General features: G+C 35.5%; 2 protein-coding genes across 4 annotated transcripts in view; one reads left to right on the top strand and one right to left on the bottom strand.

Annotated features, from left to right (window-relative positions):
• The window catches only part of LOC127842279 (cilia- and flagella-associated protein 99-like), a 31794-nt gene extending 19076 nt beyond the window's left edge, over positions 1-12718 (top strand). For all 3 annotated transcript variants that reach the window (XM_052371714.1, XM_052371712.1, XM_052371713.1), the window contains 8 exons: positions 1339-1543; positions 2124-2182; positions 2691-2773; positions 5145-5338; positions 5951-6034; positions 7328-7407; positions 9297-9474; positions 10819-12718. In XM_052371714.1, the coding sequence (XP_052227674.1) occupies positions 1339-1543; positions 2124-2182; positions 2691-2773; positions 5145-5338; positions 5951-6034; positions 7328-7407; positions 9297-9474; positions 10819-10941 (1006 nt within the window). In that variant the 3' untranslated portion in view covers positions 10942-12718. The remainder of the gene's footprint in view (positions 1-1338; positions 1544-2123; positions 2183-2690; positions 2774-5144; positions 5339-5950; positions 6035-7327; positions 7408-9296; positions 9475-10818) is intronic.
• A 1167-nt stretch (positions 12719-13885) lies between these two features.
• The window catches only part of LOC127842028 (cyclin-J-like), a 42713-nt gene continuing 31279 nt past the window's right edge, over positions 13886-25319 (bottom strand). Inside the window, exon 7 of the mRNA XM_052371344.1 lies at positions 13886-17435. Within this exon, the coding sequence (XP_052227304.1) occupies positions 16928-17435 (508 nt within the window). The 3' untranslated portion in view covers positions 13886-16927. The remainder of the gene's footprint in view (positions 17436-25319) is intronic.

Genomic DNA, 25319 nt, shown 5'->3' with positions numbered 1-25319 from the left:
ACTTTAGCAGCATTGGTAGATGCAGCTGCAGCCGCAACAGCAGTAGTGGAAGCAGAAATAACGACATCAAAAACAAAAACAAATGCTAAGTAGATGACAAAATTGACTTACGTTGTTCGAAAAAAAAATTATACCTGGCTCTAGATTCCACAAATTTCTCAAAATCGCACATACACCAAATAGTGTAAGCATTTTAACGACAAACATTAATAATAATGTCTCATATTAAACACATCTATGTCAGTCAGATATAATATGAATAACGCTGTATTTTAACAAGCAGTAAACGCATCACACGCAATCTGCAATAAGTATCAATAAAATACTTCGTAACAACCACTTATAAGCCAGAATTAGTATGCTGATAAAACCAAAAATGCTTCCACACCGAGGATTTTAATTGTTTAGGTGCATCAAGATTTTTCTTCTGCGCCATTTTGCACCATTGAAAACGAAGTAGACTGTGTAGTACCATGTTTTTGTCGAAAAAGTACGATAATTGTAACAAACTACATACCAGTCAGCCTTTCAAACAGAAAGAAACAATTTAACGAAACATATTAGGGCGAAAGAAACAATTAACGCGAACGAAAGGTTAAACTCAAATAAGATCCGGATTTGAAACCGATTTTACCAATCACTGTTAGATCTGCGAATCCTCGTTTGGATCCGCGAATCTCGGATATTTCAGATATTCGGTGTGTTTAACAATATATCATTGGCTTCATCTAATAATTGCCTCACCTAAGTATAACAGTAGTGTCTGGGCATTGTCCAATCATTGCCTAATTTTGTGTATGACAAAATTGTCTCAGCAGAATACAACCATTGCCTCAATTTGTGCATAACGGTATTGTCCTGCCATCATCCAAGCATTGCCTTGTTGTATGTATTACAGAATTTTTCTGGCATCATTTCCTCATTTTGTGTATTACAATAGTGTTGGGCATCATTCAATCATTTCTTCATTGTGTGTAGAACAGTATTGTCCTGGCATAAGACCAATATTGCCTCATTTCAACTAATACAATATTTACCTGGCATCACCTAATGATTGCATTGTTTTTTGTATAACAGTATTGCATCATCCAATAATTGCCTCAATTTGTATATAAAATTATTGTCTGGGCATCATCCAATCATTGCCTCATTTTGTGTATTTGAGTATTTTCCTGGGCATTATCCGATAAATGACTCATTTTGTGTATTACAGCTTTGTCCTTGCATTGTCCAATCATTGCCTAATTTGGTGTATGACATTATCGTCCTCCAGGCATCATCCAATAATTCCCTCATTTTGTGTTGAACAGTTTTCAAATGTGTACCTGTCATCTACAGACTTGAGAGCCTAGAGGCTGGTGCCAAGGACAAGTCGGACTTTGAGCGGTGGCAGTCAGATATGAAGCGGCGCGACCTTGAGTCAGAGCTTGCAGATATTGAGCGGCGGCGCCTGGAAGGCAAACTGAGCCACGAGGAGGCGATACTCGCTCGTCAGAACATTGTGGAGGAGAACAAACAGAGGGTCTCTGAGATGAAGGAGGAGGTAGGTACTGGAAAGTCTTGGTCCTGTATTCACCAAACCATTCATAGGCTTCAGAATAAAAAAGTATAACTCAAAGCTTGCATATATACTGGCTAAATATTATGGTTATATCATTAAAATAATCATTTTATGAAAAAATATATCATTAAAAGTATTCATTGTCATGCAAGACTTGACTAAAGAGAAGGTTTAGTATTTTAAAGTTTTAGAATATGCTTCATTTTTAGATTTAAGTCTGAGAATCAGTTGGTGAATACTGGAATTGGTCTCCATGGGGATTCTTAACAATAACTAAAAAATTTATAAAATTACATATTTCTGTTGCTGTTTTAATTTAAGATCATTTTGTTTTTACCTATTTTTTCTAATGTCCAAAGAGATAGATGCTCCTTGCAGGGCAATAAGTAAATAATAATTTTGACTTGCATATTTTTAAAGTATTTGTAATGCATTTTTGTATTTAATACATATGAATTATTGCTTGACCATTAATCCCTATGAAAGATGAAGCATTTAAACTTATTTTGCTTGGTTGTACTGCAGCTAACAGCTCTATTACATCGTGTTTGTTTGATTGCAGACTCAGAAAATGATGGAGCGATACCTGGAAGAAAAGTTCAAGGAAGAGCAACAAATGAAGTAAGGATAAACCCCACTTCAAAACATTAAGTCAAAATGTTGGTTTTCATGCAGTGACAATTTGTGTATCTGAAGCTGTCTTAATAAGCAATGTACTGAAAAATGTCGAGCATTATGTACTGAAAAATGTCGAGCATTATGTACTGAAAAATGTCGAGCATTATGTACTGAAAAATGTCGAGCATTATGTACTGTAAAATGCAACTGGAATATAATGAAGTAAGAATGAAAGCAACTTTACTCTTTGTCAAAGTTTTGGTTTTCAAGACAGTGAAAATTGTGTTTAGCTAAAGCCATCTTAAGAAGCAATTCACTTAAAAAAATGGATTTTCATGAACCGTTCTGGCAACTGGATTATCATTAACTGTTATATGTATTATGAATTATCAAGATTTATAGAAAAATACTTGACTATATATTTTGGTCAAAAATGAAATTACTTTTGTGATAGTTGACAAAATACTTGTCCATTTGCTTGTTTGAGGTTAATATTTATATCTGCTTGCAGGCAACTTGTGGAAGACACAATGCAAGGGCATAAAAATGCCAAAGAATCCAAGAGAAAACTCAAAGAATACAAACAAAAGATTGGTAAGTAAAGTCAGCATAAGTCTTCAGAAAAATTGAGGTTTATCCAGTTGAATCTGTATTTTATTTAATTTCAATACAGTTCATTTGGTTTAAGTGTGAATTCTTTAAACAACTTTGACATTCTGTCAGCCATTTTCCACTTAGACTGTGGCAGAATGTACATAGCTATTATCCAGGCAGGCTGTCAGAATTTACATAGCTATTATCCAGGCAGACTGTCAGAATTTGCATAGCTATTATCCATGCAGACTGTCAAAATTTACATAGATATTAGTCATTCTGACTGTTGTAGAATTAACATAGCTATAATCCTGGCATGCTGTGGTAGAATTTATATAGCTATTATCCATGCATACTGTTGCAGAATTTTTATTGGACAACACTTTATGCTTATGCTTCATACCCAGTTTTCTTAGATCGCAGCTCATAATATTTACTTTCCTTAAGCTTCATCCCACAAGGCTGTAATGCCTGTATACAACCAAGCCTGTATTGTGTGTATTCAACCAAGCCAGTGTTGCCTGTTTTCAACCAAGCCTGTGTTGCCTGTTTTCAACCAAGCCTGTGTTGCGTGTATTTAACCAAGCCTGTGTTGCCTGTATTCAACCAAGCTTGTGTTGCATGTATTCAACCAAGCCTGTGTTGCCTGTATTCAACCAAGCCTGTGTTGCATGTATTCAACCAAGCCTGTGTTGCCTGTATTCAACCAAGCCTGTGTTGCATGTATTCAACCAATCCTGTGTTGCTAGTATTCAACTAAGCCTGTGTTGCCTGTATTCAACCAAGCCTGTGTTGTGTGTATTCAACCAAGCCTGTGTTTCCTGTATTCAACCAAGCCTGTGTTGCGTGTATTAAACCAAGTATGTGTTGCATGTATTCAACTAAGCCTGTGTTGTGTGTATCAGTGCCCCAGATAATTATTTGGGAAATAGGGTTTTCACCTATTGATTTAAAAAAATAGGGTGATTTCGGTCTTGAAATAGAGTGAAATGAGTTATAAAAATTCATACCTTAAAATCATTGCTGCTATCCCTGTTGAATAAAAGCCAATCTTGGTCACTTCAACATATCCCTTCAGATTCAGATTACTTCTGTTGAAGCTGCACACTTGTATTCATTCAATAAAACCAAAAACTATTATAATTAATTTTAATAAACTGATGTTTCATAACATCTTTAATTCTTGAAACTGTCCATAATATAAACTTTAAACTTAAAAAATAGATAACACAAATGATTTGTCACTTAATGGCTCTTGCTTTCTTGGTTCAAAAAGTTCGCGATCCCTTGATATTTTGGCGCAACAATCGCGGACGTCTCTCAACCTCTCTTAGACATTTTTATTTCACATTGTTATAGAAACTGAAAGTACAGACGCTTTACAAATACATGCACAATGAGCGACGTATTCCATCAGATTTAAAACACGTTTGTCATAAATAATTTGGTCAGATGCTGTAATTAACTATGAAATCTAGTCCACAGAGCATTTGAATAACTTTGACTGTTTTCCTGCTCCTTCATCCAGACGCTTGCTGAATACAAGCGACGTCGCATTACGATAACAAGAGCATCGCATAACGGGTGCCAACGCTCGGCTGCGGGTGCAGTTTTGAATAAATAAAAGCTTGTCAGAATTTTTTAATTTTTTTTTTAGAGGTCACAGGGATCTTGACCTAGTGACCCAAAAATGGGTGTGGCGTGTAGAACTCATCAAGGTGCATCTACATATGAAGTTTCAAAGTTGTAGGTAGAAGCACTTTAATTTTAAATGTCAAGGTTTTAGCACGACGGGGACGTCAGACGGCAGACGGCAGATGGCGGACGACGAGCTGGCTATGACAATACCTTGGGTTTTCTCCGAAAAAAGCCGAGCTAATAATTGCAAAGAGGATATACCGAAAATGAGCAAAGAATTTTCGATTGAAGCTATTGTATCGTACGCATCGAATTTTATAAATTTGCGTAAAAGTCAAATTGGTTGCGTTTTCAATACGCATGATATTGTATTTCTTTGCGTTTTTAAACATTTTAATAGGGTCAAAGATGCAGATACGCAGCTTATCTAGGGCACTGGTGTGTATTCAACCAATCCTGTGTTGCATGTATTCAACCAAGCCTGTGTTGCCTGTTTTCAACCAAGCCTGTGTTGTGTGTATTCAACTAAGCCTGTGTTGCCTGTATTCAACCAAGCCTGTGTTGCATGTATTCAACCGAGCCTGTGTTGCCTGTATTCAACCAAGCCTGCACAGTGTTGTGTGTATTCAACCAAGGCTGTGTTGCATGTATTCAGCCAAGCCTGTGTTGTATCTATTCAACCAAGCCTGTGTTGTGTGTATCCACCAAGCCCATGTTGCATCTAATATTCCAGTTGCGGAGGTGGCAGAGGAGAGCCGTGAGCTGATGCGTCGCGCCATTGAGGAGGCTGAGGCGGAGATGCGGCGCCGCATGGAGCTGATCCACCAGATACGGGCCATGGAGGCGGTGCCGGCCATACGACAGAAGTTTGTGGACCTCACGGCCACGTCTGGACATGGCCTCTTGAGTGAGATGTCCATAGTGGAGGTAAGTATATGACATTTTGATAGTGATAGAGATATTTTGGATGTGATATTTTATTATCACTGCCATTGAAATATGATAGTTTCAGGCTTCGTAGTATTATTCTTCCTAAAAATCTGATATTTTGATAGTTATAGAGATATTTTGGACCTGATCCTGTGTTATGACTGCTACAATGGAAATATATGCGATTTAAACGCCTTCTAGATTTATTCTTTCCAAACAATGTAGTTTATGCATATTTTTATCTTATATTTTATTTTTCTACATATTTATTTGACATTTAAACTGTAAATTTTATGCATAATTTATAAATCTTTATCAGACATTTTCCATTGTAATTAAAGTTGTTAACATTTACACTTTATTTTATCTTTACCAAATTTGAAATATTTTGCTTGGTGATGTATACGTTTTGTGTTATAACTTATGCTTCATCATAAAGATGACCTAAATATATCGATAAAATAAATATTTAGCTATGTCAGTACAAACAGAATGGGTTACCATTTTGCTGTGTTTTACGTTTTGCCTATATTGCCCATTCAGCCATGCTATGTGGTGACCAATTTCCCCTACGCCCTGTAGCATGCACGTTCTGTTGTGATTGTTTAGTTGAGAGAAAGACTGGCCTTGCTGAGGAATGCTGAGAAGGAGAATGAAGAGATGAAACGAGACGAGATACTTGCCAGTAAAGAGGTAATTACCCCCTTTGTGATGTATAACATAACTATTGAATTCACTGTGCAAAAGTGGATATGGCGTCCGTCTAGCAACCAGGGCGGTCATGGGTTTGATACCCACTGTTGGAACCTTCTTTTGATCTCCCCCAGAGAAACGAAGAACTGGTTTTTCACAGGAAATAGACTCAAGAGTGTTTCAATAAACCTAAGGCTTTTTATGCAATCCAGTTGAAATAGATAGGTTTAAAATGTAAACTAAAAGACAATCATCTTGTCCAGAAATATGCTAAAAATACAAATATGTTATTATTCTATAGTGCAGCCTTTCAATTGACTTTTTGAAATGAAATGTTTGTTCTTTGTTTGTTTAAAAATTTGCACCATATCATGGTACAAGACCTTTTATTTATGGCATGTTGCCAGTTGACAATTATTTAGACAGAGTTTAAAAGCGCTCGACATGGCAGAAAAAAGAATTGTTTAAAAAACAAATTAAGTTGCAAACAAAATTTAAAATTCTGATTATTTAATCCTGATTATATAAATCACAAAATCCTTATCAAAGATGAAATAAACAAGAGTTAATTTATAAAGAATACATTTCAAAGCGTAGGATTTGTTTCAACAACTGATCTCTGAATATCAGGATCCCTCTGATGCATACCAAGGGTCAGCTTGTTTTGCTGCAATGTTCTATAAACCACTTGAATTACATGTAATGAGAAATAAATACCTTTACCCGTAGATACATGTATGATAAATGATTGATTATAACTAAAATCTGTTGTCTTTTTCAAAGGGAAAGATTAGAACAAAGTTTCACAATACAATCAGTTTCTTTCGAAATAATTTGATAAAAACAACCTTGCATAAACACAAATAATAGTGCACTGGTAACAAATTACTGTAAAATCGTTGATATTCATCAGCATGAAACATTGTGTTTACAAAAAAAAGACTTGTGGTAAAGTAAACTTGTGCATTTCGTAAAACAAATTAATGAAGACTTTGATTGGGTCATTTTCCAATTTGTTTGTGTTAAATTCATTGATTAGTTTAAACCTATTTATCTTAGCTCGATTGCATCGAAAGCCTAAGGCTTATATAAACGCTCTCGAGTCTGTTTCCTGGATATAGAACCAGTACTTGGTCTCTTTGAGGGAGATCTGAAGAACGCTCCCACAGTGGTATTCGTTGATTGGAAATCAACAAAATTGATGTCCCATTAATAATAATGATTTTACAGTTTTATGGTCATCACTTTTTACAAATAGCACACTGTGTTGCCTAACTGAGCTCTGTTCTGCAGGCCAAGGACCAGCTGTTACTGGACACCCTGGAGACCATCTCCAAACATCGCCTGGAACAGACTAAGGCTGCAGCCATCAAGTACGTGTAATTTGGGAAAACTGGGCTTAATCCATTTGTGTAAAGTGTCGTCCCAGATTAGCCTGTGCAGTCTGCAGACAACACTTTCTGCCTAGACTGGATTTGTATGCCCCCAGATCGAATGATCGGGGGTATATTATCTTTGGCCTGTCTGTCTGTCTGTCATTGTATGTGTCTGTCTGTCATTGTATGTGTGTGTCTGTCCCAAAACTTTAACCTTGGCCATAACTTTTGCAATATTGAAGATAGCAACTTGATATTTGGCATGCATGTGTATCTCATGGAGCTGCACATTTTGAGTGGTGAAAGGTCAAGGTCATCCTTCAATGTCAAAGGTCAAGTTCAAAGGTCAAATATTGAAGATAGCAACTTGATATTTGGCATGCATGTGTATCTCATGGAGTTGCACATTTTGAGTGGTGAAAGGTCAAGGTCATCCTTCAAGGTCAAAGGTCAAATATATGGGTGGGGGCATTTTGTTTCGCAAGCACAGCTCTTGTTGTTTCGAAGATACTTATTTTGAACCAATAATATCATAAAAGCAATCAAGTATGTGCATGCTTTACTTAAGTAGATAGCAATCAAGTATGTGCATGCTTTACTTAAGTAGATAGCAATCAAGTATGTGCATGCTTTACTTAAGTAGATAGCAATAAAGTATGTGCATGCTTTACTTAAGTAGATAGCAATCAAGTATGTGCATGCTTTACTTAAGTAGATAGCAATCAAGTATGTGCATGCTTTACTTAAGTAGATAGCAATCAAGTATGTGCATGCTTTACTTGAGTAGATAGCAATCAAGTATGTGCATGCTTTACTTAAGTAGATAGCAATCAAGTATGTGCATGCTTTACTTAAGTAGATAGCAATCAAGTATGTGCATGCTTTACTTAAGTAGATAGCAATCAAGTATGTGCATGCTTTACTTGAGTAGATAGCAATCAAGTATGTGCATGCTTTACTTGAGTAGATAGCAATCAAGTATGTGCATGCTTTACTTAAGTAGATAGCAATCAAGTATGTGCATGCTTTACTTAAGTTGATAGTGTGACAGATAATATGAGCAGCACTCGAAAAACTGGGCTTTCTGCATGTGCTTTCTGCCCTGGCTGGATTTTCCCTAAGAGTGAATGTCTTTTAAACAAAAGAAATTCCTTAAAAAGGCATACTTCATGCACGTACATATACATTATGCATGTGCATAAAATGTTGTCCCCGATTAGCCTGTTCAGTTTTTGCCTTAACTGGATTATTGTTGTAAAGAGACTTCTTTTTAATAAAAAATTACATACTGGTAAAAGCTAAAAGTGTCATCCCTGATTAGCCTGTGCAAACTGCACAGCTTAATTTAAGATGACACTTTATGCATGTGCATTAAGTCCCCTTTTCCCAGTGGGTGGCTCGTTTACATAGAGGATATTTGTTGGGTTCGGTGGATTATCAATTTTAATTCACGAGTGGTCATAGAAAATAATATTTTCGCCACGAGTGAAAATATATATTTTATATGATCATGAGTGAATTAACATCGATAATCCACCAAACCCAACAAATTTTCTTTTTATTTTATGCTTTTTTTCACAGTTTATATACATTGTTAAAGATTTTAACTAAAGAATTTCGTTGGGAAAATGACGTCATTTTGTCAAAAAAATGACTTCATTTAACATAAACAGTGAAAATTATCGATAATTTTCACTGATAATTTTCATTGTTTGAAACAGTGAAATTATCAGTTATAATTCACTTATATTTCTCTTTAAACCACCAGAAAGCATTAAATAAAAGTGCATTAATAATTGGGATTATGACTACAACTTAATTGAAAGAATGTTTGTAGCTGTAAGTCATTGACCCTGCAGTTAAACATTTCACGTGTCTCCATTCAGGTTAGAGTCGAGAAAGAAAGGTGAGCCCAAGAAGTCATCAGTACAGACGGAGGAACTGTCTGCCCTACAACAACGTCTCCAGGAGAAACGCCAGCAGAGACTACAGGCCCAGGAGGGCTCTAGACTGGCACCAAACACCCAGTCTGCCAAGAGAACCAAGAGTCTTATTGACCAGAAGGTATGTGTAGCATACATCACTTTACTGCAGAGGCATATTGTGATTGTCCCCTTCATCAGTCCTTTTGTCTTTCTATCGAAACAGGTTAAGTACATTTTACTGTTTTGTCAATCACCACTAGAGCTTGCTAGAAATCTGTCCTATTTCACTATTGTTTCTTAGGACCATTCCCTGTCTACCCATATTGCTTCCACCTTATTTTGACCTTGATCTTTGTTGACCTCACAATTTAAATGGGCTTTTATAATTGGGCAATTCAATTGTTTACAAAATTATACCATTACTTAAAAGCATCAAAACTGCTTTTTACGTCAAATTGATACTTACACAGTCATTGCTTGTGACCGTCCCACACATATCATCCAAACTAACTTTGAACTTGACCTTGAGCAAATATATGGGTCATGCTCTGTGAAATAGGGGTTTAATGCATGTGCGTAAAGTGTCATCCCAGATACACCTGTGCAGCCGCATAAATTTACATAAATTCTTATTATAATAATTTTCTATCTGCAATAGTACCAAACCTTGACCTTGTTCTTATTAGGACCTTAGGTAATAACTATTATTGGGCACTTGGTGAACGCTTTTCCATTAATGTACTACTTATTAAATTGTCCTTGAAATAATCATGACCTCAATTTTTTTATTAATATGCAAATTATCATAAATGTGTTTGTACCTAGTGATTAGTTCACTTGCCAATGAGGTTACATGCACCAAATAATATTAAAACTCGCATGTCAACTTTTATCTTAAAACAATACCACACACTGATTGTTAGAAAAGTTTTTGTAACAACAGTTAAACAGGAGTCAGCAATTAGGTTTACAATCACAAAACTGTAGTGGATATGGTGTTGATCTTGCAACTGTGAGGTCATTGGTTCCAGGGCTATAGATAACTTTTGGGGTATATTGGGTAATTCACCCCCTGTTTTTGACAATAATTGGGTTTTTGTAAATTCAATAGTTTGAGCAAAAATTTCCACCCCCTACTTTTGAGCTTAATTGGGTTTTTCATCCCCGTTTTTTTTAACTCAATTGGGTAATTTAGGGAATGACATATATAATTTAATAAAAAATCTACTAAGGTTACTAAATTATTTATACAAATGGAATTTGAAAAGGTACCTGTACATAACAACAAACAATTACTGAATTTCTGATCAAAGTTCGTTCATTTTATCGTTGAATAAGACTCAGTTCGTGAAAATCGCTGCTCAATTGATGAAGTTATGGCTGTTCAAAGCGATGCATCCCGTTTTCGGGTCATTTTGAGTTGAATACCTTGAAAATGAAAGTAGAAATCGAACGGGTCAACAAATAATGACATAAATTTCAGAAAAACCTCGAGGAGAGTCGCTGGAAGGAGTTGGAGGCGACGCGAGAGAGGACCGCGCAGCTGATCCAGCAGAGCTACGCGCGCTCAGCCACCAGACTCAACACCATGACCTCAGTCACATAACTTCATATGTGACACACTCTGGGAAAACAGGGCTTAATGCATGTGCGTAAAGTGTTGTCCCAGATTAGACTGTGTTGTCTTCACAGGCTAATCATGGACGACACTTTCAACCTTAACATGTTTCTTGCTATCACAGGCTATTCTCTGATGTAATTTAATGCACATGCATTAAGCAAGTTTTCTTAGAGTGGGGCTCATATGATTGTGTTTAAATTTGACATTTTGAATATTATATTTTTGTATGAAGACATTTTATTTATGTATTTTACTTTTACATGTAAATAATTTATTAATAGAAGAGACTATAAATGCAGTATTATTAAATAATATCAACTGAAAGTTTTTTATTTAAATTGTAACGCTGCAATTTAATCATATTCTGCTCTTAAAACATATTGTATGTATATTTCATGTTTTTGCTATCTGTGATATTACATATTTCTGTATTTGGATTTGCATTTTCGCATATGTCAATGACCATAATTATTTCAAATAGATTAAGTAAACTTTTGTCACTTAAGTTCTAATTCTTTCATCTTAAACTGTGTGTATAAACCAATATAATATACTGGCACAAAATGGTTTTTATAAGCCCATGTTATCGTTTACATTTTGTTGTTAACGCAACTGTAAATGGGTTCTTTTGAAATGTATTTGCGACTTAAAAATATCTTGTTAGCATGTGGAAAGTATTTTCACCTGAAGGAATTAATATCTATTCTCTTATGTGTCATTTAATACAAGCGATATTGAATCGTACACATTCTTGGGACATTTCCCTTTCCTTTGAGAGTTGAATCACAAAAAGAACCTCATGTCACGATACTTAATCGAACTTCTAATAATGTTTTATTGTTTTCTGTAACTGATGTATGTTATGCACTGATTATTTGATGTTTTGTGAAATCAGCAAAGCCAGTCCAATATGGGTTGTTCGAATACATGGTAGACACATAATAGCTACTGAAGATTAAATAAGAATAATTTAATAATTTTGGGATTTAATGATTTCAACATTTTTTATTGGTGTATGTTAAATGTGAAAATATATTAAAACAATACAAGTATACAACAGATTTCAATGATGCCTTTACATTCAAATCAGCGCATTTCAAAGCCATTTAAACCTTTCCCAATCAGAAGCAAAGTGAAAATGGCTATGTGCAAACAGCATAAAACCAGAACAGCCTGCGAGTAACTTGCAGTCTGTTAAGGTTTATTGCTGTTTGCTGCTCATTAGTATCTTAGGGTTGGAAATGAAGCCTTTAAAACTTGAATCTAGTAAGAAAGGTCTTTAATAAAATTTAACTTTGTAAGGTACTACAAACACGTCAAAATATGTATCTAAGTGGTAAAGGGTTAAACCAATACAAGTATGCAACAAATTTGAATGATGTCTCCAGTTAATTCTTGTAACATATCAGCAGAGCACAAATGTGCAACATACTTTGTTGAAGCACATATTTCTGGTAGGATGACATTGACTTATACATTTATACATATCCTAATCAGGGTGACATTGACTTATACATGTATACATATCCTATGCAGGGTGACATTGATCCAGATCATCGTGAAAATGACAAAAATGTAACAATACTATGCAGTTAGTATTGAATATTTTGTGACAGCTCTTGTGGATATTTAATTTTAAATGTTTAAAACAGCTTGGTATCAGCCTAAGTAGGGATGAAAATGTTGTGTGTCAGTTTTTAAAATGCTTAAAATGTATGTTTTCTGAAAATGTTTGTTGTTACAATAAATATCCATAAGTTAATGTCTTTGAATTTCTGTTATAATTGGCTTCTGCAGTTTTAAATTAAAAAGGAAACACACTTATTTCTAATTTTTTATTGTTAGAGCCTTAAAAATATCTCATTGGCAAGATGTGGTCTTAATGTCTGCACCTGAATGTATGTGTGGCATCGTGCAACAAAGTGCTGATAACATGGCCTTTCCTGGCTATATGCAACCAGCATAAAACAAGAACAGCCTGGGAGTATCTCACAGTCTGTTCAGATTTAATGCTGTTTGCTGTTCATCAGTATCTTATGTTTGAAATGAAGCCTTTTCAGCTTGAATCACATAAGAAAAGTCTTATTTTGATTTTCTAAGGGACTGCAAATGCATCAAAGTGCATATTTGAATGGTAGTGTTAAGGATGTGAATCAGTCTCTATTGAGAGCTTTATTGTTATCTCTCATTTAATTTTTTTATTGAGGCTCTATTTTACATTCCACAAAGGTATTATTAGTTACACTGTTAGTAACTGATGGTGTATGGGATATACACCCTCGGTAATTTCATTCCATATGAGAGCGAAGAAAAAATTTACCAATACATGAATGATGATCAAATACAAATGGGCCAAGATTGCTATTGAGGGACTCAACAGAGTTGAAGATATTACAATTGCTTTCAAATATTAAATAAAGGTATATAGATGTATTTGTGTAAATAAACATTTTGACCCAGTGATCTTGTTTTTGCCATCACATATCCCAGATTTAAAGTCCGGTAAAGTGTGGATCCCACGTCATAACACGAAGGACAAAGGGACATTACAAGAGCTGATGATGTAGTGGTTTTATAATGTCAAGTTTGGGGCCAAAATTCTGCCCTATTTTCAAAGGTCAAGAATATATTTTTCCCAACTGAATGGCTTAACTTCCCAATTGATGGTGTGAAAAAAACGAATAAAAAAAAACATTTCAATAAAAAATGCAACTTAATGTGTATTTCCCTATTCAGCTCTGTAAGTGAAATGTTATCAATTCTAAGATTGAAAGCACTTTCATCCTCAATTTCTAAGTATATGTTAGTAAAAATAATACCATTTTACCATTTGAAGTCAAAACGACGCATTTTTTCCCAATCTAAAGGACCTGGGCACATTTCCTAACTGCCACGAGTATGTTGTATGAGGTAAACAGAATAAACGAGGTTAAACCAATGAAAACATTTTAATAACAAACCTTCCAGGTTAATGCATCACACAAATATGTTCATGACAAGGCGTACAAATTTAATATAAACAACATCATGACAGTAACACTTGCTTTTGTATTAGTAACATGGAAAAATTAACTCAAAATAAACCTGCTTATATGCAATCCAAGTACGTATCATGTAAATCCCTTTCACAAAGATAATACAATAAAAATGTGGTATTTTGAGTTATATCACAGGTGATACAACTTTATTATTTAGTAAGAACTTTGCTTTTTTTATTGCTTATTTCATACATCCTTCATGCCTTCAATTATGACCTCTGAAAAATCAACCAATAGGCTGGAAGTCATCCAAACCAATTATTCTGACTAGGTTTAAACTGTATTAGAACACGGGTACATAACAAAGACATGATAAAATATGTGCAACATAATATATATGAGTCGTCCTCTCAGAGTCTGAGAAAATGGGGTTTAATTCATGTGCGCAGTGTCGTCCCAATTTAGCCCGTGCAGTCAGACACTTTTCTTGCATTTTTCGTTTTAAGAACATCTCTGTTTAGCAAAAATGCAGTTTTATGGGAATGTGTTGTTCCTGATAAGCCTGTGCATACTTTACGGGCATGCAATAAATACCATTTTCCCACAGTGAGGCTTATATGGATTTTACAGACCAACTGAACTACAGGTATCTTGCCTTCGAGACTTATATTAAGTTGAGAGCAACAATGCTGAAAGAATTTATAAAATGGCTAGCTTGTATTGCTCATATAGTCCCTGTAAAACACTTGATTGGTTGAAGGACCATGCATATTTAATCTCAACAAACATGTGCAAGTTTAACATTGAACAACAAGATATATAGAAACAACAAGTAACAGCACTTGACTCATTATAATTATGATACGCGTGCTTATTTTGGTAAAGTGATAGATGGACTAAAACGTTGAAAGGCAACAATACATGTAAACAACAAGTAACAGCATTTGACTCATTATAATTATGATACACGTTGAATTGATATCCCCCGCCAAAATGCTTCTGGACACAAAAGTGTTATATTTGACACTCAAAAAAGCAATTTTTCAAGATACAAAGGGCCATAACTCCGTTATTAACAGATGGTGTACAATGCCATTTGGCGTGCATCATCCTCTTATCCATATATATACTCATACCAAGTTTCAATGAAATCTGCCAAAGCACTTCCAAGATTTGGCTCCGGACGGACAGAAAGACGGACGGACGGACAACGCCAAAACAATATCCCTCCGCCTATGACAGGGGATAACTAAACAGAATCTGATTGGCACCTTACATTGACAGACAACTTTCCCTATAACATTCATAGTAACAATAAAAAACAAGTGATGTGTTTGTGAAACACTATGCCCCCCCCCATATATTTGACCTTTGACCTTGAAGGATGACCTTGTTCTTTCATCACTCAAAATGTGCAGCTCCATGAGATACACATCCAAGCCAAATACTAAGTTGCTATCTTCAACATTGTAAAAGTTATGACCAAGGTTAAAGTTTAGGGACAGACAGACACACACATACAATGTCAGACAGGCAGGCCAAAAAATATATACCCCCTCTTCTTTGAAGGGGGGGCATAAAAAGTCAATGTATTTAGTCTTTAAGGAATATAGAACATACACATCTAAATGTTAAACTGAAACAGCAGTTTCAACTTAATATGCGGTCATCATATGGACAGCATGATTCGCGTCCTGTGAAAATGGGTCTAAAAACATATGCATCCAAAGTAGATCCAGACCAGTGTGCCCATGCAAGCAGTCTCATCTGGAGCTACTATGTGGGCTAAACACAACTAGAAGTTGAGTGATCTCAAGCAGTCTAATCTGGAGCTACTATGTGGGCTATAAATAACTAAAGATTGAGGGATCTCATCAGTGGACATGATACCTCCTGACCAGACTGTGCCATTGCGCAGGCTGGACTGGAGCTACCCTGGACGCATACGCCATAAGACCCGTTTTCACATGAAGCATCTCATATGGACAGTAAAAAATGAGCATACATCACACAACAGCTTTGCAAAAAAGAAATGCAACTGAACATTTTGGGATGTCACAGCCAACCACGACACGTTGATTCAATCATACAAAAAAAGCAACTCAAATATCAGTAAAATACATAATATCGCTACACATGGAACAAAGACATTGAGATCTGTATGAAACTTTCACATAAAATGTGTAAATATTGCAATTTCATATTCACAGGGTTGAAAGACTAGCATAATGTATTTTTTTGTGAATAAATATCAACAGAAGACCCAAGTATGTACAACATCTGCACCAATTTAAAAGACTAAGCATCACTATGAACATATTTAACAACAGTAAAAAGTATAAGCTGTATAAAACTGTAAAACCTATCAAGTTGAACAGAAACCACAAAAAGCAACCCAGCTCTAGAATTGTATATCTAGTACCACTAATTCACTTACAGAAGAACACTGATCCTGTCCTCATTCTATTTGTTTGTCCCCCAAGCGTTAAATATGCCTCACATATGGCCTCCAAGAGTCCAAATGACAGCACAACCTATTGGTTTACACAGGATTCGAATATTTACAACCAACCAGGTATATAGTCACAACACCTGAGTCCCTACGTATCCTTTTGGAGAAGCATAACACCTGCCATCTGCATTCAATTTTCCATAGACCCTAGTTTATACATGCCGAACTTTGGTAAATCATGAAAGATCTAATTAAGCTTTCGGTATGCTCAAAAAATTCCCTGCAAGGATATTGTGATTGGGCAGATTTAAGTGATCCAAAGTCAGTCTGCACAAGCTTATCAGGGACAGCCCTTTTCCAGTTTCATGGTTCTTTTGGAAAACAAACTATTTGTATAAAAAATCCAGTTTAGACAGAAAGCATCATCGCGGATTAGCCGGTGCAGACTGTCAAGTTTTACCCCCAGTTTTCCCAAAACGAAGATCTAAGTGCATAATAGCCCCAGTTTTGTGGTCCCAATGTTCTTGCCAGTTTTTACCCCCTATGATCCCCGAATCCGAGGGCAGAGCTGAGGCACCCCCATCCCACTGGTGTAGGCTAGCATGGTCCCAGGGTTCACAACAGCACCAATGTCCACAGCAGCACCATAGGTAGCAACAGCACTAGCACTGGCATACATGTCTGACACTACAGGCTGCAGACACAGCAGTGGGTGGACACCACTGTAAGCAGCAGCCGTTCGTCTAACACAGGCTGTGGGGCGATGGGCAAGTTCAGTGCCCCCTCTCCCAACTTGACCCCGCCCAGCAGTCTTCAGGTAGGGCTGGTATCGCTGACCACTGCTCACCCCTTTGCTGACCGCTCGGACAATGTGGGCCTCTGACTGGACACTGTTGACCACAAGGCCTTCTTGTTGCTGGGACTGGACAGCAGGCTGTACCCTGGGAGTGACCATGTAGCAAGGGTGGTAACTCTGGGCTTCAGCCATGAAGGAGGGGAGGTAACCTAGGGAACTGCTGGTCAGGCTGTTGGAATCACGCTGGTGTGTCCTGCAAAGAAGAATTTACAAGAAGGTTTAACGCTTTTTGAATTATGCTAGTGTTTCCTAAAAGATAGACTTTTGTAAGAAAGTTAAACGCTTTGTGCAAGATATATAGGGATATTACATGACTGTGGTGCTCCATTTGGTCGTATGGCATGAGTTGATAAGTGTGATGTATTTCACACAGTGGAAGCAAGAGTGGAGTAAGGTTTCACACAAACAATAAGTGTCATCAACCCATCAGAACCATATAATATTTCCTATAAAACACAAACCAATAAACGTTATGATTAATACCCTTCCCAAAATAAAATACGCTTTTAACCAAAATACACTTCAAAAAGTGTTTTTTTTCTGCATTTTTAACTAAAAGTGTATTTATTCTGCATTTTTTTCATGAGTAAGTGCGCTAAAGTGTGTTTTTTCTGTATTTTCATTTTCTTTAAGCGTATTTTTCTGTACTTTTTCATTTAAGAAGTGCATTTTTTTCAAAACAAGTGTATCTTTTGTAGACAAAGAGTATCTTTTTATGCAAGAAGTGCATTTTTGTGCATTTAAGTGTTTCTTCTTATTTGCCAAAAAATACGCTTTCTGTTCAAGTGCATATTTTGCAAACAAAGTTTTTTAATAGCGCTTAGACAAAGTGTATCTTTTTATGCAAAAAGCGTGTTTTTTAATGAAGTGCATTTTTTAAGCATATAAGTGTATCTTCTTATTTGCAAAAAACATCTGTCTGTACAAGTGTATTTTTATGTGCATCTTTGTAAATGAGTGAATCTCTAATAGTGTGTATTTTTGTAATGATTTGTTTAAAAAAGGACACTGTAGGAAAAAACTGAAGTTAAAGGACAGGGATCTACTGTTTATAAGAAGGATTGTACTGAATTCTTTTTTATAATTCACATAATGTTAATGGCCTTATAGTTAAAATTTGTCTGCTCATAAAATATGTGAATCAGTAGAACAGCATTTAAAAGGACAAGTACAACTAAATCAGGCTGTGGGTAACTAATTTAAAATATTGAAAGTGTCAAAAATATTATGTGGGCTTGCCAGCATCAATTATATCTCCTGAACATAAAAAAATATGTATTTTAACTTTCTTATACTGATATTTAACCCCCAATACAATTAATGTCTACCACCTTGACTATTAACATACATTTTAAAAGGCAATTAAAATAATATTTATAATAATATTATTATTTGCTTAAACACCACTCAGTATGTTATACAGTCGAAACTGACCTAACGGCCCCCTGAATTTACCATTCACCTGCAGACAACGGTCAGTCTGGAATCCCCTCGACGAAAAACACTCTATATTACACTTGAACTGAATGGCCACCTGGCCATAACGGCCAACGGCCACTATATTCCACTCCGAAATTCATGTTTGACCTGAAATCAACGGTCAGGCGTCAGTCGTCTTGAGTCGCGAAAACAGCACGTCATTTATCCTTCTATTTTGTGGTTAAAGCGCCTGAAAGCGGTACTTGTCTTTGAAATTATAAAAGCGGCCCGCTGCGAGTAAACAAATAATACGATGTTGAGACGGTTTGTTTTCCGGGGATAATTGTTGGGGTATCTTTAAAAGAAAATATGTTAGAGTTTGTGACACGTTTAAAGTAATTATCGCTAATTAAATGACCGCTAATTAGTACATGGTAATTTCAACGGTACAATTACACCATACTATCGGTTTATGACAGCGAATCCGCTTTTTAGACTCGTACGGACGTGACGTCAACGGCACGTGACAAACTTTACTTAATAAATGATCGAGATGCATGAGTAAACAATTATACCAGCGTTGATAGTCATTGCTTAAGTTTAACAAGATGAAATTAAATCAATCTATAAGATATTATTCTGTATTATTAAATGTACACACGTAAGTTAGATGTTATTATGCTTAGTTAACGGCAATGAGCCTTTGTTTTACACTGTATGCAAACGACTGGGTGGGGTAACGACATAGCAATACTACCAACTGACAAACCATCTTAAAATTGTGATCCGAATTAAACGGTCACCTGTGGACAACGGTCACTTTGGCCATTTCCATTGACTGAACGCTGTTCTCAGGTTTGACTGTATTGAAAATTTCACAATTAAATATAATATGCTGAGGGTGCTAGGTATTATTCAATAAATATTTTGGTGTTGAAGTGTGCCTATTATCAGTGGATATCTCAGATTAAGTATGACTGACACAGCATGGTACCAGCCCTCCCCAATTAAAGCATCAGGTCACATAACCCCAAACCGGAACTCCTGTTTGCAGGGTTACATGCAGTCAAATTGATAGTTAGCACACATTGTTCAGTGCATGCTGCATAGGATTTGTAAAATACATTGCAAATGGTTGTTTTTGGTATTAATTTGAAGGTATATTTGTAAGCAATAAGAAAAAAAGCCATTTTTGTGCTCTACTTTTTCTGTTGATGGTTACCGGCTTTGAAAGTAGGTCATACTATTTGAGCCCAAAATGGTTGCATCCACATCTGTCAAAACTGGTGTGCCTATTCTAAGGTAAATATTTTGAGTTACAACACATAGAATTTGATGACATGCATTTTTTTTTAAAGATTATGCATTTATCTTTCCATTGATGTATGATGATATAGTACTGAAACGCTTGGTCATGGTAAAAATTGATATCGCACTTCAACTATTTTATATGTAATATAGAAGGAAATTAATTGCGCATGCGTAACCATCATAAACATTAATCCCTATCAGTGCTCCAACTGGGCCTAACAAAGGGGTGTTAATAGACTTGTGATTGGTTCAGACACCATCATTGTGAAAACAAGCAACTTTTGATTGGTCCATGAACAGGAAGTTAGTGTTTTTTTTAAACAAGCTGGTTTCAGCAACTGACTTTGAGCTAAATTTAAGATATAATTGAGCAACATTAAGACTTATAATTCTAGTGTAAAATGTCTTGAAATACTTTCAGCATGAAGTATTGTTTGATGAAAACAATGTGTATTAACTACAATGTGTAAATCAACAATAAGTTTGTTGCAAAGGAGGTACAAAGTGGGTGGTTAAAGTGATAGGGTTCAGCAACTGCCTGTCTTTTAGGAATACTGAAGAACAGTTGTAACAGGTTTGTATTTTCATCCCTTTTTTATTTAGTTTATTGAATTAATTATGATTATTATCATATTTATCATATTTGTGTATTGTCACTGGGAAATGTAATAATGGATAAGTAAATTGTAATGCAATTTAAGGAAAAACAACACCATTTGAATTATTATGGCTGTATTTTATGGTTATTGTCATCTTAAATTTTATTTATAGCTATTTCTGGTCATTAATGAACAGATTTCTTTCCCCCATATTATGAGAACTTTAATATTTTTAACTTGGAGGTTTAACCCCAAGGTGATATTTACATTGGTCGGAAGATCCTTTGGAGAGTCTCAATGTGCATCATCCCCTTACAAAAAAGGGTGCAAAAGGGAGACTACCTGATCATGTATGGACTTTTACTTGAGCATGATGATCAAATTTATGTTATTTAACAGTGGAAAGTTTAAACCTGTTTATTTATAGGAATGCTCCGCTCAGATGACTCCAATAACCTCAAAAAGACAACTTTGCAGGTTCTTCAGGTTCAACAGAAAAGGAATCACACTTGGGACCAGCCCACACAGCCAAATGAGTCCTGACACATCTTGGTACATTTTCAATCTGTATTTTCTGCAAAACGCCACTTTTTATGCCCTGGATCAAATGATCAGGGTATATTGTTTTTGGCCTGTCTGTCTGTCATTGTATGTGTCTGTCTGTCATTGTATGTGTCCCAAAACTTTAACCTGAGTCATAACTTTTGCAATATTGATGATAGCAACTTGATATTTGGCATGCATGTGTATCTCATGGAGCTGCATATTTTGAGTGATGAAAGGTCAAGGTCATCCTTCAAGTTCAAAGGTCAAACAAATGAATGTTTCAAAGCATCGCATTAGGGGGCATTGTGTTTCTGACAAACACATCTCTTGTTTTAAATTATTTATGAAATGAGTAAACTAAAGTCGCATGTGATCACAGAATTTTAATTGCAATTAACAAACAAAAACAAGCAAACAAAACTGTTTTGACTTAAATTTATAATTATTATAGCAACACGATAACCTTTACAATAATATTTCACATTTAAGTGGAATGATAACGTAACAAATCAACCGGTTTGAAGAATGCCTCACCCTTTTGAAAGTGTGTGATATGGTGTTTATCTTTTGCAGATCAACTCGCATTAAAGATTCTCGAGAAAAGTACACAAGCAGCATCATTGGTGTCCCTTCAGCGCCTGCTTTCCTGGTCTCTTCAGCCACTGCTTTCCAGGTCTCTCACTTTACAAGATCAGCACTGGCTGCTGTCCAAGTCCCCCCCCCCCAGCGGTTGTGGTTTCTACAAAGGCTGATGCACTCAGTGATGTACAGGTCCCACCAACATATGCGATCACTGTTACCCCATCCGCTGAAGTCCAGGTTCCACTAACAGCTGTGATTCAGTTCTCTGCAGCAGCTGCGGTCTAAATACTTGACTAATAGCGTCCACCGTGGTTAACCTTAGGCCAAACAATCTTCCACAAATGTCTCTTTTTATAAGATCACATACATTTAATATTCATATTATTTTGGTCTTATTTGATAATTTGATAATTCATGTTTATATCATTTCGATGTACTTTTTTGACTTATTAAGATGACTTTCAAGCATATAGTTGTTTTTTCCTTCTTGAGGCAAAAATGAGAAGGGTTTTAAGAAGATTTTTTGTATTTGTTTAAATGAGAATTTTTTTATAAATCGTGTGTGTGTTAAAGGGACATATCAGCGCTTTTCCTATGTAAAGGCAAATATTCATAAAAGCAAATTTGTAAAAGTGTTGTGAATATAAAATAGTCACAAACAATACTTTATTGATGAAATCATGAAGAAAAAGAGGTAACACGCCAAAACATTATAGGGTTTGAATTTGCAAGTTTCAATTAATATTTTCTACACTTAAGTTCTGTTAAAAGTTGATTATCGCCAGTAAGCATGCACATAGTAGGACAATCGTGTACATTTCCTAAATAAATAATTTACTTCAAAGATTTCCCCAAGCCTGAGAAGTGTCCCAGCAGAATTTTAATAGTTATTATTGCAGATTATTTCAACAAAAAGATCTGTTTTTAAGAAATCAAGTAATAAGTTTGTTTTTTCAGAATATAAAATACTGTTAAAGCCGTTGATATGTCCCCTTTATAGTTAACGCTGATTAAATTTGTGTGTAAATAGTTGTATAAAGTTTCAAGTTCACAAAGTTGTTTGTATCTTGAATGTGCTTCCATGTTCATAGTGCTTATAGGTTTTTACAATTTATTTAGAAATGTTATTTAATGTTAATAAATATGTCTATTTACAAAATTTATTTGCTGTCATTGTTTTAGTTCACATTTAAACTGGTCATTTTTCATATCCAAATGAATTTATTTTTAAAATACCCATTTTTCAGAGATACACTTGAGTGTATTTTTAAAAATACACTTGAGTGAATTTTCAGTGCACTAATACGCTTAAAAATACACTAGAGCGTATTTTTTAAAAAGTGCAAATTTTTATAATATATACACTTAAGTGTATTTTTTAAAATAAACTAGAGTGAATTTTAAGTGCACTAATACGCTTAAAAATACACAAGAGCGTATTTTTTTTAATAGTGCACATTTTAATAAAATACACTTGATTGTATTTTAAGTGCACTCATACACTCAAAGATACACTAGAGCGTATTTGTTAGTATAAAAAAATACACTTGAGTGTATTAATGCACTAAAATAATACACTTTAGTGCATTTTTCATCATGTTTTCATAAGTAAATTAACGCAGTTAAAATGCACTTAAATACACTTGAAGTGCACTTTTTGTGGAACAAATAAACTGAAGCGTATTAGTGCACTTTAGTACACTTAACAAAAAAAATGCACTTAAGCGTATTATTTCCACTGGAAAATACACTTAAAAAATCAACTAAAGCGCATTAATACACCCAATAAGTGTATTATTTGTGAAAAATGCAGAAAAACACACTTTTTTAACAGAAAAATGCACTTGGTAAAGTGAATTAATGCACTTGGTAAAGTGAATTAATGCACTTGATAAAGTGAATTAATATGGTGCCAATACCGCTGCGTTTTATACACATTAAATGCGCATTTAATGCACATTAAATGCGCATTTTACACACTTTTTCGGGAAGGGTAACATTATAACTCACAAACACAACACAATAAATGATCTATTAATTAGGAACATAAAAAGATGAATAGGAGTACGCAAATATCTACATGCCAACATGTCATGATTATGATGTGTACATTAATGATGTTATCCAAAATTCTTTTTTTTTTACGTTTTATTATGAAATTATAAATCACTCTGTAAGGTACAGAATTCTGAACTATAATTCCTCTGTATTTGTTACCATAAGTATACCAGTATTTAAGTCCCATTATTTATAGATATAAACATTTCTTGATACTTTCTGCAACTGACCATATTTAAAAGAAGGATCAAAGCCAATGTCAACAAGACCTTAAATATTTGAATAATATGTATGCATGCATATCGTTTTTTATATCAAGTTTTTAAGTTGTTTTTTTGTCTTAGGAATTTTTACCTGGTATATCAACACTATGACAAATATTAATGAAGATACAGGATAACATTATATATAAGTAAACTTAACTGCTACAGTTTTTTTGTAATACAACCTCTTGCAATTAGTGGAGAGTCATTTTGAATTATATGACATTTTTATCCCGATTTTTTCCCAATCTACAAAACAACCAGAACATTTTGTTTTAACCCTTTCCCACTTAAAAGCAAAGTGAAAATGGCTATATGCAACCACCTCAAAAGCAGAACAGCCTGTGAGTAACTCGCAGTCTGTTCAAGTTGTATGCTGTTTTCAGCTCATCAGTAGTTTGTTATGGAAATGAAGACTTTAAAACATGAATCTAGTAACTTAAGTAAGAAAGGCCTTAAATGTTATCTTCATTGTCTAAGGCACTCAAACCTTGTCAAAGTGTGTATCTAGCTGCTGAGTAGGCCGGTGACCGGCCAGGCGTTAATACCAGAGCATGTTCTTGATATAGGGCACCAGTTGTTCCACGTAGAAGGTAATAGGACATCCTTTTTGACTAACGAGACCATTCTTATATATGAGACTTTGGCTAGAAAACAACCAGTACCGTAAGGTTTAACTAGCTGAGTAGCCAGGCAAAGTGTACATACCCTAGCATGTTCTTGATACAGGGCAAGTGTACATACCCTAGCATGTTCTTGATACAGGGCAAATGTACATACCCTAGCATATTCTTGATACAGGGCAAGTGTACATACCCAAGCATGTTCTTGATACAGGGCAAGTGCACATACCCGAGCATGTTCTTGATACAGGGCAAGTGCACATACCCGAGCATGTTCTTGATACAGGGCAGGTGTACATACCCGAGCATGTTCTTGATACAGGGCAAGAGCACATACCCAAGCATGTTCTTGATACAGGGCAAGTGTAGATTCCTGAGCATGTTCTTGATACAGGGCAAGTGTACATACCCGAGCATGTTCTTGATACAGGGCAAGTGCACAGACCCAAGCATTTTCCTGATACAGGGCAAGTGCACTTACCCGAGCATGTTCTTGATACAGGGCAGGTGCACATACCCGAGCATGTTCTTGATACAGGGCAAGTGTACATACCCGAGCATGTTCTTGATACAGGGCAACTGTACATACCCTAGCATGTTCTTGATACAGGGCAAGTGTACATACCCTAGCATGTTCTTGATACAGGGCAAGTGTACATACCCGAGCATGTTCATG

This window comes from Dreissena polymorpha, chromosome 8 (genome assembly GCF_020536995.1).
Source record: "Dreissena polymorpha isolate Duluth1 chromosome 8, UMN_Dpol_1.0, whole genome shotgun sequence".
Classification (NCBI taxonomy): Eukaryota; Metazoa; Mollusca; class Bivalvia; order Myida; family Dreissenidae; genus Dreissena; species Dreissena polymorpha.
The sequence above is the reverse complement of the archived record's forward strand: the minus strand, read 5'-3'. Positions and strand labels throughout refer to the sequence as shown.